The sequence below is a fragment of the Chenopodium quinoa genome, unplaced genomic scaffold, assembly GCF_001683475.1.
Source record: "Chenopodium quinoa cultivar QQ74 unplaced genomic scaffold, ASM168347v1, whole genome shotgun sequence".
Lineage (NCBI taxonomy): Eukaryota > Viridiplantae > Streptophyta > Magnoliopsida > Caryophyllales > Amaranthaceae > Chenopodium > Chenopodium quinoa.
Window position 1 is genome coordinate 1,117,299 of NW_018745454.1, and position 16,834 is coordinate 1,134,132.

Sequence of the window (16,834 nt, forward strand, 5' to 3'; positions counted from 1 at the left end):
TACTTGCATAGGATGATAGAAATCAAAGTAATAAGAGTCTACTACTTCATAACAAACAATGGAATGTAATATTTTTCGGTTAATATTTTAAGGAGTAAATTAATTTCGAGATTAGATTAGTTCAATTCAAGTCCAATAAAAATCAAATTTTAAATCGAATATACTTAGGTTGAGTAAATAACAGATACGAGTCAATTTTATGATTTTATCCGATCTGCCCTCGCAAGTCTCGCAACGCAAGTAAGTTGAAAAACTTGCAATATTTAGCGTATAATAGGAATTACTGCGTAGCAAAAGCCAAGAAGCCCAATCGAGAGCAAAACCAAACGCCAACCATGGCTACCACCGGCGGCAGCCAACAACCCGATAAACGGCCGCAATCAATCTTCGACCTTCCTCAAGATTTCTTCGACTGTTGCCGTCTTCTTCCTCCCGCCAAACTCCATCATCATCCTCCTTCTTCATCCACCGAAGCAGCCCTAACTTCGAAACAGCAATTGCAGGAAGAAATTCCAGAAGATGATGAAATTTTTAATGATACTTGTAATTTTAGTATGAATACTTGGTCTTGCAATATTTGCAAGTCTGAATTCGACTCTCTTCTTGACCAGCGTTCTCACTTCAAGTCCGACCTTCATCGTTTCAATGTAATTATCCTTTTCTTTTACTCTATTTTTTTTTTTTAATAATTATGTATTATGTTATTGATTATGTGAGATTTGATAATGTTTGTTGTGGAATTTGATTGATTTTGTATTTTTGTTGAGTTATAATAACCATTTTTATGTTGAATTTGTATATAAATTGAACTTACTCGCTTTGTCTGGAATCGAAATATATAATGAAAAATATCTTGATAAGCTCGAAATATATAATGAAAGGTGAACATTATGAAGAAATTAGATGGCAAAATATTATTATATTAGTGGAATGACATTTTTTTATTTTATTTTTTTTTGTACATTTTCGAAAGGTTAGCTTTTGTTAGATTATCATTTTCTGCATTATGTAAAGCAATAGAAGAAAGAGTATTGGCATTTGGTAATATGTAACGAATTTATGATTTTAAGATTGCTGAAGTATGTACTTGGGTATTGAATGTTTTTATTCATCTGAAATAATGGGAAACATAGATTTTAGGAAGAATATATTTTGGTTTTAAACAAGTATATGGAGACTGAAAAAGAAGGGGTATTTGGGTGAGGATTCCATCACTTGATTGTAGTGTTATTGATTATTTGTTCAATGTTTATTTGTAGGTAAAGTTAAACCTAGCGGGAAAAGTTGTTTTGAATGAGGATGCCTTTGATGAGTTAACTTCAGACTCTTTTACTAAGGACTTTGATGTTTCAAGTATATCGGGATCAGAAGATGAAGATGAAAGAGGATCCCGTGTTAGGTATAATACAAGGGACATGTCGGTTCAAAGTATTAAGCAGAAATTATGTGTCCATCTTCAGTCAGGAGAAAAAGTCTCAATATGGAAGTGCTTTCTTTTGAAAGATAACGAGGATGTCTCCTATGAGAACAATCAGTTAGTGGTTGTTGATGACAATGGACGTGTTCCCGATTTGAAAGTAATAGAGAGGTTGAAATCTTTGACTCACGAGCCAAGAGATAATACTCACTTGAGGATTGTATTGCTGGCCAGTGGAGGACATTTTGCTGGTTGCGTCTTTGATGGCAACACTGTTATTACTTACAAGACGTTCCACAGGTACCTTGCCTTGTTATAAAAATAACTTTTGCTGCTACTACTTGTCTCTCCTTTCTAATTTAATGCATTTCTTTTGATTTCAATGTATGGGTCTGTTGAACTTGATGTAACTATCAAAGATACCAACTTTAAGCCGTGGAGATTGCATAGAAGAAGGCAGATTTTTAATAAAACTTTGATTTTTATTTCATGCTTCTTTTTCCTGGCTCTCCCCTAGTTATTCTGTCTAATGGATGTTTGTATTTGTGCATTCATATCTAGTGTATTAGATTTTGTCTTATATGCTAAACCTGATTTGTGTCACTGTTGTCTCTATTCTTCAGGTAGAAGTTTAGCTGTAAACTGTGCTGCATAATGCATATATTCTGTTTTTCTTAATGCTAAGTTTAGATGTTTATTGTGACTTTTTCTTTCCTTTTGGTATATAATTGATGCCTTTTGTATTAGATATGTTGTGAGGGCCAAGGCTGGTAAAAGACAGTCAACCAAAGATGCAAGTGGCAGATCTATACATTCTGCTGGAGCATCACTTCGCCGCTATAATGAGCTTGCTTTGAAGAAGGTATTGTCCTAATGACTGGTTATCGCTGTGCTGTACATGAACATGATACATATTGCAATATTTTGATTGTTTGAACATGGCGCAAGATGACTTGTAGTATATATATTTATATCATACCCTGCAAATGCAATTGAATGGAAGTAGTGGATCTAGGTCTTTAGGAACACCCTACTAAGATTTGGTCCAACTTGACTATATTTGGAAATGTAACATAATGCCTAGAACTTTGCTTTGTATATGGGAATCACTCGCTGGTTTGCTTGTGACTTGTGCAGGACGTGCAAAGTTAAAGGACATAACTTTTTACCACAATTTTTGGTGCACTTGCCTTGTGAATTTATTTCTTTCCCCTACAGAATTTCCTTATATAATTTTGACCATTTCCTTATATTCTTTTGTATGCATATTTAGTTGAGCACCGACTGTTTCCAAGATAAAAAATTTCCTCTATCCTTTACAGTGAAGTAATCTACATAATTGTATGAGTTATTCACGGGCGAGTTTAGCTTCATGTGAATTTCTCCCTTTATGATTACTTCAGGCTGTTCCCTAATGCTTATAAATTGTGTTTCAAGTTTAGTCAAACTACTCATTAGTGCTTATTTTTAATTAAATGTAAACTAGAACTACCTAATGTTTTGGACGGCTCAGTTTTAGGTAGCCCAGCGGTTATGTGAATAGCAGGAGATTTGCAAGACTGCAATTTCTTAATGCAAAAGTAAGACCAATCTTAACTTCTAGTAATGCCTTTTTAAAACAATGACACAAGGCCAAATCAGTTTCGTGTTGAGGTTTCCTAACATATTTGAAAGAAATTTTTGCAAGTGATGTTGTTTAGATCAAACATATATTTGTCTTTTAATTTTATTTTTTTTTAAAGGAGGATTTAATTAATTTTGACTATTTCATAAGCTGAAGTTGTATTTGTTCTGATTTTAGCTGCTCTATACAGCTTTCTCATCAAGTTATACTTGATCCATCTTTTCTTGTCTGATGGAAATCAAATTGATGTTGCTTACTCTCTTCTGTTTTCCAAATGGTTTTTAACCGTGATGTCATAGCTGTTGACACATTTATTTTGTTCAGGATATTCAAGAGTTGCTTGCTTCTTGGAAGCCTTATTTTGATGCATCTTCCTGTGTTTTCATCTATGCACCTTCAAGCAACCGCCAAATGTTCTATAATGGCGAGGGCCCACTCTTGAGCAACCAACAGTGTGATGCTAGGAATATTCCTTTTAGTGTTCGGCGGCCTACCTTAAAGGAAGCACGACGGATATATAACCAGTTGAGCCTAGTTGTTTATGAAAATGAGGAAGAGCTTCCTGATATAAAGCAGATTGACTTAAATGTAAGTTGTGTAAGTGATGCAAACATATTGAAGGGTGCCGAAAGGGGTGAAGTAAAGGTGATTAAGGAGGATGAAGTCTCTGGAAGTGGCAAAATTTCTGATGAAGAATCCTCGTCAGAAGAAGGTGATAAAGAACTCGGACACACTACAACTCCATTACATGAAGCAGCGAAATCTGATAATCCTGAAAAGGTTTTGGAACTTCTAGAGCAGGGTTTAGATCCTACTGTCAAAGATGAAAGAGGGAAAGCACCCTACATGGTGGCTACTGATAAGGAAGTCAGAAATACTTTCAGACGCTTTATGGCTTTAAATCTTGAAAAGTGGGATTGGCATGCTGCTAATGTTCCTAGTGCGTTGACTAAAGAGATGGAGGAGTCTCAGGCTGCAAAGCAGGTACTGTTCTTCAAATATTTAGTCACCAAGCTCTGTAGTACATTTGTGGTTGCATTCTTTTTCTATAAAGTGATGCTTTTGGCTTGGACTAGTCTGATGCATCATTGTCATCTTCTATGGTCTTTTTCCTCTTGTATATCATTTTTGAGCTGTAATTTTCAGTTCTTTTGGTGTGATTTATGTTTATCTTCTATTTTTTATGCATGTTTTCTTGATGTATGACATGGTTTATTGTACTAATTTTGATCCGGCCATCAATGCGTAGGCTGAAAAAGATGCTAAGCGGAAAGCAAAAGCAAAGGAATTGAAGAAACAGCGGAAAGCAAGGGAAAGGGAAAAGAAAGCTGAGGTAATTCTTTTCTCGATTTGACAAGAGTTGTACCAACTCCTCTGTTCCACTGTGCTATCAATCCTACTTGCCAGCTGCAGGATCCTGGTGTTGTGTTGTTATAGGAGAGGCACACTTTTCACATTGTAGGAGTATTAGCACGTAGAATTTCTTGTCAATGTGACGGCCCTATCAGTTACCGGCATTGTGTATCCTTCTCTAACGTTGTAGTTTATTCATGAAGGTCAAGGCTGCAGAATCCCAGAAGATAGCAACGGCCGCAGAGAACAAAAGTACTGCTTCACGTCCAGTTAGAACAGTTCAATCTGTGATTGCAGCTAGATTGTCCAAAGAGGTATACATATATGAATCACATGGCATATTGGCATTCATAATTATCATGATATTTAAGGGAATTTTTGTTTTACTGCCTCATGACTTTTGCGATTCTGAATTTCTGACTCATATTTTCCTTCTACTTAGGAGGAACCAAATTACTGCCTTGGGGCTTTTGCGATTCTGACTTGTATTTTCCTTCTGCTTAGGAGGAACTAAAGAGGAAACAAATCGAGGAGAGAGAAAAGAGAGCTGCTGCAGCTGAAAGAAGACTTGCCTTGGCTGCTGCTGCTGCTAATGCTCAAGGGGCTAGCAGTAACCCTACTACTGCAAGCTCCTCCCAACCAAAAACCAACATTGGTAGTACCGACACAGTTTGCTCCTGTTGTAATGCATCATTGGAGGGTAAAGTTCCTTTCCACCGATATAACTACAAATACTGCAGCACGACATGCATGCAAGTTCACAGAGAATTTCTTGAAGATGGTTAGCAAACTGGTTAGAGTTTCACCCAGTGCTTTTTTACTGTAGAAATTTCAATCTATATTGTTCATTATTATGTTAATAGCTTTAATTTAATGCTGTATTACAATCATATCAATTACAGTTATACCACATTTTTTTGAGAAAAAATTATCATGGGAAAGATCTGTCTTGTTGACATTTTATTACAGTAAAAACACACTAAACTCTGACCTATCTGATTGGAGTACAGTACATCAAAGTATATTTAAGACATGGATATAAAATACATTAAAAAAAGAGAGAGAAAAAGAAAGAAAGAAATAAACATATGAATACAAATGTTGCTGATTGTAATGAAGTTGATATGTTTGGTTGATGGCAAATCTAGTTCTCTTCTTTTGTGACCGACACGGAACAAGCCGAGGCTACTCGTGAAATTTGCTTCTCATGCTCAACGGTCCCCATCGGCCCTCCCTTCACATCATTGATATTATAGTTCATATTTCCCTTTCTTTTTGCTGTTATTGGAGGATCTACCATTCTACCTTGCACGACTGTGTAGCATATACCATAGTTTCTAGAATTTTCGGTAATCATCAATATTCAACAGGGATCACAAAAAAAAAAAAAAAATTGTCGTCAAATTGTTAATGAAGGGAAGCTACTTCCTCTTCGGCTTTGCTTTAAATTATACAGCACTGTCATGTCCCTTGTTCGAAAATTAGTTTAAATTGTATATTTTATTTTCATTTTACTTTTTTGGCGATATTGTTGGAGCTATTGAAATTTTTTGAAAGGAAAAGGATATGAGGTGAGTGAAAAAAATTGAGCATCTTTAAGGGACAAGAGGAATATACAACTACCCGTTATGTCACGAGGACGAGTTTTACATTTACTGTCAAGAAAGTAAGATAGTCCTATGGTATTTGTTAATTTGTATAGTACTTTCTGTTTATGAACTGGTGATAGGCTGTTGGAGTGGTCTTAAAAATTAAGCACGGTGTACCAAATTAGTTGCCATGATCATAGTGTTTACTCCCACGAGTGTTCATATATTTTGGAATATTTTTGGTGCCTTTATTTTTCTCCTTTTTTTTTTTTTTTTTTTTTTTTATCTGTCATTGTTCTATAACCTCATTCTAAAACAAAAAGTATTTATAAAATATAAAATCTTACTGTACTAATAATAATATTAGCAGATTAATAAAGATTGGTATTATTCCATGACCACCAGACAGACCAAAGAGCAAAAGGCCAAAGTTTTAGCCAAGTGACTTACATTTTAAGGGTCGGACATTTATAGGGCAACCTATTGTACTGTATTTGTTTCTTTAATGCATTACTTTTCTAGTTCATTCTCAAAGAGGAGTGTTTAAGAGGTTGGAAGTAGATTCTTTTTTGTTTTTATGTTTTCATTATTTATTATCATGATGCAAATAGATTATCTTCAAGTGTAAGAAAAATTGCAATAATGCAACTCTTCCTTGCAGTTTGTATTCGCAAACGTGTGATGAATTTGAAGCTATTTGTTAAACAAAATTTGTTTGAAAGCGTCATTGTTTAAAGTGTTTTCTTACAATTAGTCAAGTAAATTTACCATTTAAATTAAAAAAGCTTAATCTATTCCTCATTTTTGGAATCAACCAACAACAGTATTAGATTGTGATACTCGTACTTCAATATGAGATTTAGAGTTATATGTAAAACCGATTGAAGTTATGGGTTACATCTTTACACATTGTGTAACTAAAACAACAAAATTATACCGTAAAAGGCATGAGTATTTTTTTTTAAAAAAAATTTACAAGGCAACTTTTTCAACAATTGCTATATATTTACTCCTTTTTTTTTTTTTGACAAAATATTTACTCAATTTAATCCTATGGTGTTGTTTCTTTCTACTAAAGGTGAAAATCCTTATTTTCTACAGCACAGTCATGTAATACTATGATGGAATAAAATCATGATTCATGAACATTTATAGAAAACGAGATAATTGGTTGATGGAAGGGCATTGATAATAAGTGCTTGCCAGCCATATTTCCGTTTATGCTGAATGATTTGATCACAGAGTAAGCAATAAGATGGGATATTGGGATATATTGTGCTGTTCCTGCCTAAAAGGCTGCCGCTTTTTTTTTTAAAAAAAAATATTTATTTATTTGAACTTATTTTGCACTAATAAATCCAAATGATTAAAAAAAGTTTTGATGAATTCAAATATACTTAGGTTCAGACAAAATAAATAATGTGCAATTTAGACAAAATAAGTAATAACAACCACAACAACAACATAGTGTAATACACTTTTACAAGCACTTTCTAGATAGTTTCCAATTCAATTAAGATATATCCGATAATAATATGATTGTTAATAGCTTAATTTGAAGTAATTGTGTATTAAAAAAAATCCAAACAAAAGTAGTATATAATTGGTTAATAGAAGTAATTGTATATGTATAAAACCCAAGCAAATGTCATACTATGATTTATCTGATAATCCAAATTAGCATTATCTGGAAATATACTATGTTACGGAGTAACACTTTCCTTCCTCTTTACAATCCCATTCAATTTAATGTTAGTTGCTATATTACCAATAATCACATTTAAGCCAATATTTAATCATTGGGATTCATATACAATGATTTAATACACTTTCCAATTGTAAAAATTTATGCATTTCAAAAAAAAAAATATAAAATGCATTGTGCATTACTATGAATCTGCCATCCAATTATCCAAATTTGATTGGATTTTCTAAAATTGTTTTAATATGAGTGAATCGGTGTAGTCAATGTTTATTTATTTAAAATAATTTTTTTTTTCTAATTTTCTTATACTACCTCTGTTATATATTATTTGCAACGATTTGACATAAAGTAGAGAGGAAAAATGTTTAATCGATGCAAATAATATGTAACGGAGGTAGTATGTAGCCTTTATGCTATTTTTATAGTAGTTTTTCTAAAAAGAATGTCGATTTTTCAAGACAATTGTCATCACTAATAAGACAAAACTTCTTAATATTCCATTACAAACAATAAAATAAAAAAAAAATACATACTATATTGTCTTAGAAAAATCATCACCCGAAAAAAAATCCGTATCCATAGCCATAGCCACCTATGGCAAATATGCATCAAAATGGTTCATATTTGCTGGCTTGGTGTTGACACCACATTTGTCCATTTTCTCACTATTATTGAGGGCCATCCCAATTCACATCATTTTTAGAAGCATATACTTTCCACACTTTATTTCCTTCTTCAACATTTTTCCCACTTTAAAACGTTTCAATTCAAACCTAAAACACACATAACAGCTAGTTTTATATCCCATCTTAATGATCATGATTCCTACCTTACCCACATTTAGAAATTAAATCATATCCTTCCCTATTTCATCCCTTTTTCTTTTTTCCAACTTGCACTATATATTTATTCTTTAATTTCCTTAATTTAATAAAATTATTACTATTACCACTTTTTAACGTTACTAAAATCAAACCCAAGGCCATTTTAGTCATTTCATACACTCCCACCCTCACTCTCTTCCCACCAGCTGTTTGAGTTAAAACAATAAAACCTCCACACTTAACCATAGTAACTTAACTCCCTTAAACCCCAGTTAAACCCAACCTTAGTTAAAATCCTCCTATAAAAACCCCTTCATTTTCAACACTCCCTTACTTCCCTCTCTTTCTCTCTCTAAAACCATTAACAATGGCTTCCGCCATGAAAACCACCGTAATTTTCTCTCTCCTCTCGATCATCGCCGTATGTCACGCTCACAACATCACTGAAATCCTCTCCTCCGACCCGAGTCTCTCCCAGTTTAATTCCTACCTCACACAAACAAAACTCGACGACGAAATCAATTCCCGCCAAACCATCACCGTCCTCGCTCTCGACAATGGCGCAATGTCCACCTTCACCTCCGGCAAGCCGTTATCAGTTGTCAAAAACCTTTTATCACTCCATGTATTGCTCGATTACTACGACCCGAAGAAGCTCCACTCCATCGCCAATGGCACGGTCTTGACCACAACATTGTATCAAACCACCGGGTCCGCCTCTGCCCAAGAAGGTCAGGTCAATATCACTGATCTCAAGGGCGGGTCGGTCGGGTTCGGGTCGGGTGAATCCGGGTCAAAGCTAAACTCTACGTACACGAAATCTGTCAAGCAGATTCCGTACAATATCTCTGTACTTGAGATCAGTGCTCCGATCATTGCTCCGGCGCTGCTCACCGCCGCCGGCTCCGACGTGAATCTGACGGCGGTGTTGGACAAGGCCGGTTGCAAGACATTTGCATCGCTGATTTCGTCGAGTGGAGTTTTGAAAATTTTCCAGAATCAAATGGAGAAGGGAATCACCATTTTTGCGCCGACTGATGAAGCTTTCAAAGCGAAAGGTGTTCCAGATCTCAGCAAATTGAGCAATGCTGAGGTTGTCTCTCTCCTCCAATTTCACGCGCTTAGCAGCTACTCTCCCGTCGGAACCCTAAAAACGACGAAAGGTAAGTTAGCCACGTTGGCTCCCGGCGGCGGAAAGTACGATCTATCTCCGTCGACTTCCGGCGACACTGTTACGCTTCATACTGGCGTCGATTCTTCTAGAGTCGCCGGAACTTTGCTCGATTCAACTCCTGTTGTCGTTTACTCCGTCGATAATGTGCTTTTACCGGTGGCGTTGTTCGGAGAATCTCCGGCGCCGGCACCTGCTCCGGAGAGTGATTCTCCGTCTCCTGCTCCTTCACCGGAAGCTGATTCTCCTTCTCCGGCGAGTACTCCGGCGTCTTCGCCGCCTTCTCCGGCGTCAGCTGAGTCTCCGGCGGGTGAATCTCCGGCGGAACGTCCAGGAACCGATGCCGACGACAGTAGCCCGAAGAATGGTGTTGCTCAGAGAAAAGGTTCCACGTTGTTTATTGCAGTTGTTTTGTCAGTGGCATTCGGCGTAATTTCGTTGGTACTTTAGGGATAGGATTGTCTTTTTCTTCCACGTCCTTTTCCTCGGTTTGTTAATTACGAGTAAATGTTATTATTACCGTTTTTACTTTTTTTTTAAATTAATTGATTTGGTTTTAGTTAGAATAGAAGAGTGAGATTTATTAGTATGGTTTGGACTTGGGTTTGACTGAGAGAGACAGATTCCACTTGTTCATGATACTGTGATTAATTAATTTAATCGTGTCTTTTCTTCTCTTTTATTTCTTTTTCCATATCTTAATTTAACATTCGATCGATGCGTGATTTTGTGGTATTACGAGTGATAGAGTGACCATTGCTATGAAATTCAGCTCTATGTCGATTCAATTCGTCTAAGCGGGACTCTTTAAAATTTAAATTAAATAATGTTTTAATTATTCTATTAAGATTTAAAGATTATTATTATTATTAGTGGGGAAAATCCAACGGCGGAAACTGGTATTATTGGACAGTGTGGGGCACGTGAGTTTGTTTGTAAGCAGGTGTCGAATTTTAGAAAATGGACACTTTAATAAATGGGTGGTAGGTAGGTGAGTGGAGGCGCACATGATAAAAAAATGATATTGAGACGATGCATTCAAGATGATCCACGTGGTAACCATGCATTTTTACTGCAATGCGTTAGTTACGAGTTTAGGACAGTAATTAAGCAAGTAGGAGTAAAATAAACTGTAATTAAAGACTGCACTTATTGTACTTATTACTGAATGCTGTTACGCTTAACATTGCATTAGCAACTCTTACGGAGTATTTTGTTTATTATGGATTCGTATGTTATTTTTAGCTAGCTAACGTACATTATGTATTGCATTTATGTTGACATGTGAGATGACTCTAGTGGTAATTAAAATTACCCGATTATTTGGATATGGATCCTTTTGAATTATTATTTATTAGGTCTTGAAATATGATTATTTATTACAAAATCCCAAGTAACCTTGAAACAATCTGAAAAAGTGAAAATTGATTTGATCCAAGAGTAATTACAATATCGACTTATGTTTTTTTTTTTTTTAAATAGATATCGACTTATGTTTACATGAACTAAAACTGACTTGACCAATTCATTTGACAAACCTCAATTACAAATTCAAGTATTGTTTAACCAAAAAAAAAAAAAAAACAAGTATTGTTATGTAAAGATATTGCCAAGGTGACAATTGTAAGCAACCTTTATTCATGTTTTTATTCTGAAATTTTTTGGGAGTGGAGTTCAAATTCATTTTTTTAAAAGATAAAAAGTGTAAATAAAGTTATGGAAATTACATAATCCAGAAGGTTCCCAAATCCCAATAAATCCATGATAATTGATAAGGTAGGAATATAATGCTGTGAGTTGGTTACAGCTTTAAAGGTATGAATCATGAAACAAATTTCCTGCAATAATAATCTCTGATAAGCAATACGGTCAATTAAGGTGAAAATTTCATTATATTTAGTATTTATACAAAGAAGTAAATTAATAAAGAGAAATATTAATCCAAATAATTTCTATTTGAAGACTAAATTAGTTCCAGAAGACTACCCAGCCTCATTTAGTCATTCATCCTTTCAGGTTGGAATCCTATTTGACATTCAGGAATATAGTACTGTAAGTTGGTTACAGACTTACAGCCTTACAGATATGAATCATCAAACAAATTTCCTGCAATAATAATATCTCTGATCACTAATAGGCCCAATATAACAAAGAAGTATAAAACGAGTAACAAAGAGAAATAATAATCCAAATTAATTCTATCTGAAGACATAGGCTAGATATCAGAAGACAGACCAGTTCAGTAATTCATCTTGCAGCTTGGAATCCTATTTGAGTATTTGAAGCTCATTCAGATGGATAGTGTCTAACAAAACGTTTGTTTCCGGAAATCAGACTTCTGCTTAAAAAAGAGAGTGAAAATTCAGCAATTACAGCAAAACTAAACAGAAGCAACAGAAATATTTAACACAAATCTAAACAATTACTGAGCATAGGTCACTACAACAGTTCTGTTAAGCAACAGTTTCAAAGGGTGGAACGAGAGATCTGCAAAATTTGAAATGCATCATCTAACTTTACACAAACATCAACAACTCAGGTCTACTATAGATGTTTTCTCCTTCATTTTCCAAAGTCGGGTAAGCAGCAACAAGAGCATCCTGAGCTCCAATATACAGAGAATTATATATCTTCCAGTAGACTTCCCTAACTTTCCTTGCTGGGTGGAACAAACCCTGCAGACAGTAATTCAGTATTGCAGCGGCACCCAATGCAACTCTCATTCCCTCAATGGCTTCTGTGACAGCGTTGATTACGTGAGGTGAAGTCTCGAAGATATTGGGCCACACGTAGTTCATCAGGTGCACCAAAGCATCTTCACAGCCTAAACCTGCAACACCAAGAGCCATATGTTTCACGGCAGAAGCTGCAGTCTGACGATGAACCAGGTCCCGGTCCATAAGAGCATCTTCGAGGAGAGGAGTCACGGCATAGATATAATCCTTTCCCATTTCACCAATATATTCAAAGAGGAAAGACAGAGATTTAAGGACACCATTCTGCACGTTAAGCTCAGGAACACGGTATTCATTCATAAGAGCAGGCAAAACAGTGAAAGGTGAGCAAGTCTCAGCAACAATTGCAATAGCCACGGTTGTACAAACACGGTTCTGACGTTCTTGCACCTTAAGGTTGTTAAGCAGAGTAGCCAAGACATCCTGAGGTCCAATGGCTTTGGCAATGTACCCAAAGGTGTTGACAGTGGCTCTTCGAATTCCTTTCTTGTGAGCCTTGAGCATCTCCAGAAGCTCAAAGCATATCCTCATCCACTCTCTTGCAGGAACAAACTCTGCTCCACGATCTGCAATACGTCCCACAAGATCAATACAATTCTCCTGTACTTTCTCATGCCTGTTCTTCAAAATTGGAGTCAGCCTAGGTAGCAGGTCTTTGATTGGTGGAGTCATCTTGGTCATACCAATGACGTTAACAATTGCTTTCAGTGCTCCCAAGATTGAACCCAGCACTTCTGGATACTCCTCTCCTAGATACTCGTACAAAACCACACCCAAGTGACCCATAAGCTGTTCCTCTCCACACTGTTTCATGACCACTGCAATTCGAGAGATAAGATCAGCAGCCTGCTGTCTTACTTTTGCACTCTTGTTATTCAAACGCCACTTAATTGTACCACATATCTGGGGGAGATAAGGTTTGACCCTTTGGCCGAGGGCATTGACCACAGCGCCAAAACCATTAAGCATGACATTGGCATCATCACTTGTCTGCTCTTGAAAGGCGTACAGAATACCATCAATCAGAAGCTCCTCCAAACGAGATTCAATATCAGATGCCCCCAAGTTTGTCACCACTTTCTCTATTGTCTCCATGACCATACGCCTATAGGGTTCACTCTCATCTTTAAGATCCTCCACTATCCTACCAACTATATCAGCAACGCCAACCTTGTTGGCTATCTCTACCGTAGTTTCCACAAGCTGCTTGTAGTTTCTTCTGTCAAGAGCCATTCTCCTAACCCAAAAGTTCTTAAAGAACTCAGGAAGGATATCACTTCTAATGTAGTCAGCCTCTACACCCTCAGTGCTAACACACTGCTTAACCACTTTCAGAACAATCTTCTTCATTTCTTCATCTGGTGACTGGAACTCCCGAATAAGAATAAACATAACTTCTTTTGTATAGTAGCTAGCATAAAGAGCATCCATCAACGGAATGATAAAACCAATGGCCTTCAAGAATGCAGCCAAGACCTTTCCACGGTGTGATCTGATACCTTTCCACAGCGGTTTCAATACAGAGTCAAAACTCTCAATACCATACGGGGCTGAAGCCTCAGCTAGAGCTGCCAGAGAAAGTGCAGTAATTGTTCTGACCTTCTGGTTCTCATCATTAAGACCATGTTCTATGATCTCCACCAAAGATCTTAAGTGTGGCAGCACAGCACAACCAATCAAAATGGCTATCTGTTGGACAATCTTAATACCTGTATGCCTAGCTTGCCATGACTTCTTACTTTGACAGACAGCCTTTAAAAATGGCAGCAGAGCAGGTATACCTAGAGCTGAAGCCACAACACTAAAAGCCCTCGCGGTTGTATTCCTGACATACTCATCAATGTTATCAATATCCGGTCTCATTGCAGCAATCATAGTGGCCAATCCAGCAGCCTTACTCAAGTTTGAAATAATTTCCCTCCCCTCAACACGGGCATAGTAGTCTTCATCAATTAAGAGTGGCTCAATAACCACAAGAATTTTGTGCACGAAAGGTCGAACCAACTCATCAAGCTTGTACAGCACCCTGTCAATAACTTTCACAAGAAGATGTCGTTCTTGGTCTTCCAATGTCGGCTGCATAAGCAAAGGCAAAATTTGGTTAAACAACGGACCAGCACCAAATTCTCTTGCTTTGTCAGTGAGTTGCCGCAACGCAGTCTTCCTCTGAGGAGGAGTACCATTTTTCACTTTAAGTAGCAACTTCATAATCTTTCTTTCCTTCTGCTCCTCTGGTGACAGCTCTTCCTCGTTTTCATCATTCAACAACGCCTGAAAATATTGATAGTCCTCTGGTTTCATAAATGGCAACCCATTAGCAGGCTCCTTTCCAACATCAAACTGCTGATTCCTGTCTTCAACTGGTATTTGATAAAGTGGAGTCCCCATTGGAGTGGGTGTGGCAAGAAGCTTCCTTGCTGGGGTCCTAATTGGCACATATGAAGCAGGAGGATCCAAGATCTTATATCCTTCAGGTGGGAACATGGAATCAAGCTCTTCATCAGTCAAGGGTCTGTTCCTCTCTTCAATATCCTTCTCCCACTTCATCAAGTTATACTGTTCAGGAGTTACGGGGCCACGCAGATTAATCTGCCCAGGAGTAGGTGTAGCCATATCAACCCCACCAACAGGTGTCACACCAGGGGTCATAGCCGCAGGAGTTGCCCCAGCCATGGGTGTTGCACTCCCCATGGTAGCTGGAGTTTCATCCCACCTTGATCTCTGACGTTTTGGTGTCGGTGTTGCCATACCAGTGATTTTTGGAGTGGCATCCCACGTTGATCCAGCAGGAGTGGCACCAGGAGTGAGCCCACCAGCAGATGGAGTAGCATCAGAATCTTGTGCACGGCCAGGTGTTGGTGTCTCATCCCACCTATTCTTCCGAGCAGATGGTGTAGCATCACCGAGTCTCCCAGGTGTGGGAGTGGCATCCCACCTTCCAATTCCCGGGGTTGAATCAGCTAAATCCCAATCAGAGGAAGACTTGGCCTTCTTTGCTACACCCTCATCCCCTTGCTGATCCTGAGACTGATCCCACCTATTTCTCCTCTTCTGAGAAGGCTGAGCTTGAGCAGCAGCAGCTCCTTTCTCCTCTTCCAAACTCTTCTTCTGCTCCTCCTCTTCTTTCTTCTTTTTAGCAATCAATCGCAACGTCTCCTCCTTGTCTCTCCTCAACGCCTCCTCCCTCATCACATCAGCATAAGTCCTGACACCAACATCCGGGGTCTTATCCCCCATCGCAAAAGCATCATGCCTGGCAGGAGAAATAACCCGATCAAGCCTCCTCCTCCTATAATCATCCTCACGATCAATAATCCTTTGCGGCTTCCTCAACCCATCATCATAATCAGCCCCAGCACCAGGCATTTCCTTCAAAAGAGACTTTGGGGCCGTATAAGAAGCCAACTTACGAGCCACCTCATTATCCATAGCATCCGTATTATCCTCATCATCATCAACAGGAATTGACTGGACATAATCCTCCCTCCCACTGCTCCCATAAAGATCAGTATCATATGTAAGAGATGAAAGAGAGGCTAATTCCTGCTCCATCTTCTTCCTCTCTTCCTGAGTTTTCGCTATTTCTGGGTCTATCGACGCCATTTCTCAATTCTAAACTGATAACCCTAGTTCCAATTTACTTCAACAAAAATCTATACCAAAAATAGATAAAATCTAATGAGTTCAACCAGCAAAATTCAGTCGATTAATTGATTTAAACACAAACAATAATCTCAATCAAAGAAGAAAATTCATGCTATAATAATCAAATCACAAATTCACAGAAAAATTGCAAAGAAAAGAAATACAATAAGAGATTGAATTGAAATTGCAAATCAGAAAAGTATGAGCAGCAATTAAAAACAAGAATCTAAAGAGAGAATTAGATACCTGGAAAACAGGAGATGCAGTGAACGATAATGGTGAAGAAGTTAGAGAGGGAAAAAAATTAAATCAGGGTTTCGAAAACCCCTAAAAAAAGGGAAAATGAAAGATGTAAACTTTTGGAAATTGTTAGTTATGTGGCAGTTTGGTTAGTTGTGTGCTGGGTGGCGCTATGACGGTGTAGGTAGGGGATGGCGGTGGAAAGAGGATTGGAAATAAGTAAAATAGTAATAAAAGTGATTTAGTGAAAATTTTTATTTTGGGCAGTCTCCAAAATTAAATTCGTCAAAAATACCCCTCTATTTAAATTCCTCATTAAACAATTTGAAAATAAAGTTTGTATAAACAATGTAGGTGATGAAGAGAAATTCGGACTGCACCAGACTTTATTAAGGAAACTCATGGCCAAACCTGTTAAAAAATGTCGGTTAAACTTTTCAGATTGAATTGGTCTTTTTTAACTGAAATTGTGTTTTATGACTTGTTCAAACTCGTCCGTTTCTAGGGCAGATCAGGCCGGACTTGCGGGTC

General features: G+C 37.3%; 3 protein-coding genes across 4 annotated transcripts; 2 read left to right on the top strand and 1 right to left on the bottom strand.

Annotated features, from left to right (window-relative positions):
- Positions 1–169: 169 nt before the first annotated feature.
- LOC110714123 (ankyrin repeat and zinc finger domain-containing protein 1-like) lies at positions 170–6,707 on the top strand. Of its 2 annotated transcripts, none has more exons than XM_021892597.1 (7): positions 170–647; positions 1,260–1,717; positions 2,165–2,279; positions 3,366–4,025; positions 4,291–4,374; positions 4,598–4,708; positions 4,837–5,037. In XM_021892597.1, exons 1-7 carry the CDS (start codon positions 336–338, stop codon positions 4,906–4,908), a joined length of 1,812 nt encoding a protein of 603 aa, XP_021748289.1. In that variant the 5' UTR covers positions 170–335; the 3' UTR covers positions 4,909–5,037. The 2 variants fall into 2 exon arrangements, with proteins under 2 accessions (XP_021748289.1, XP_021748288.1); XM_021892596.1 differs by having other exon boundaries at positions 180–647; positions 4,899–6,707.
- Positions 6,708–8,721: 2,014 nt separating this feature from the next.
- On the top strand, positions 8,722–10,365 carry LOC110713926 (fasciclin-like arabinogalactan protein 10). The gene has a single exon (XM_021892375.1). The coding sequence runs from the start codon at positions 8,880–8,882 to the stop codon at positions 10,131–10,133; it is 1,254 nt and encodes a 417-aa protein (XP_021748067.1). The 5' UTR covers positions 8,722–8,879; the 3' UTR covers positions 10,134–10,365.
- Positions 10,366–11,537: 1,172 nt separating this feature from the next.
- Positions 11,538–16,540, bottom strand: LOC110714472 (splicing factor 3B subunit 1-like). Its single transcript, XM_021892985.1, has 3 exons — positions 16,310–16,540; positions 11,919–16,071; positions 11,538–11,789 (listed from the first exon to the last, which is right to left on the bottom strand). The coding sequence occupies exon 2, from the start codon at positions 16,019–16,021 to the stop codon at positions 12,200–12,202; it is 3,822 nt and encodes a 1,273-aa protein (XP_021748677.1). The 5' UTR covers positions 16,022–16,071; positions 16,310–16,540; the 3' UTR covers positions 11,538–11,789; positions 11,919–12,199.
- Positions 16,541–16,834: the final 294 nt, after the last annotated feature.

Coding starts and splice junctions, on each gene's coding strand:
- LOC110714472 (XM_021892985.1), bottom strand. CDS start 16,021: ATGGCGTCGATAGACCCAGAAATAGCGAAAACTCAGGAAGAGAGGAAG.
- LOC110714123 (XM_021892596.1), top strand. CDS start 336: ATGGCTACCACCGGCGGCAGCCAACAACCCGATAAACGGCCGCAATCA. Junction 1,718..2,164: donor ACTTACAAGACGTTCCACAG/GTACCTTGCCTT, acceptor CTTTTGTATTAG/ATATGTTGTGAGGGCCAAGG. Junction 2,280..3,365: donor ATGAGCTTGCTTTGAAGAAG/GTATTGTCCTAA, acceptor TATTTTGTTCAG/GATATTCAAGAGTTGCTTGC.
- LOC110713926 (XM_021892375.1), top strand. CDS start 8,880: ATGGCTTCCGCCATGAAAACCACCGTAATTTTCTCTCTCCTCTCGATC.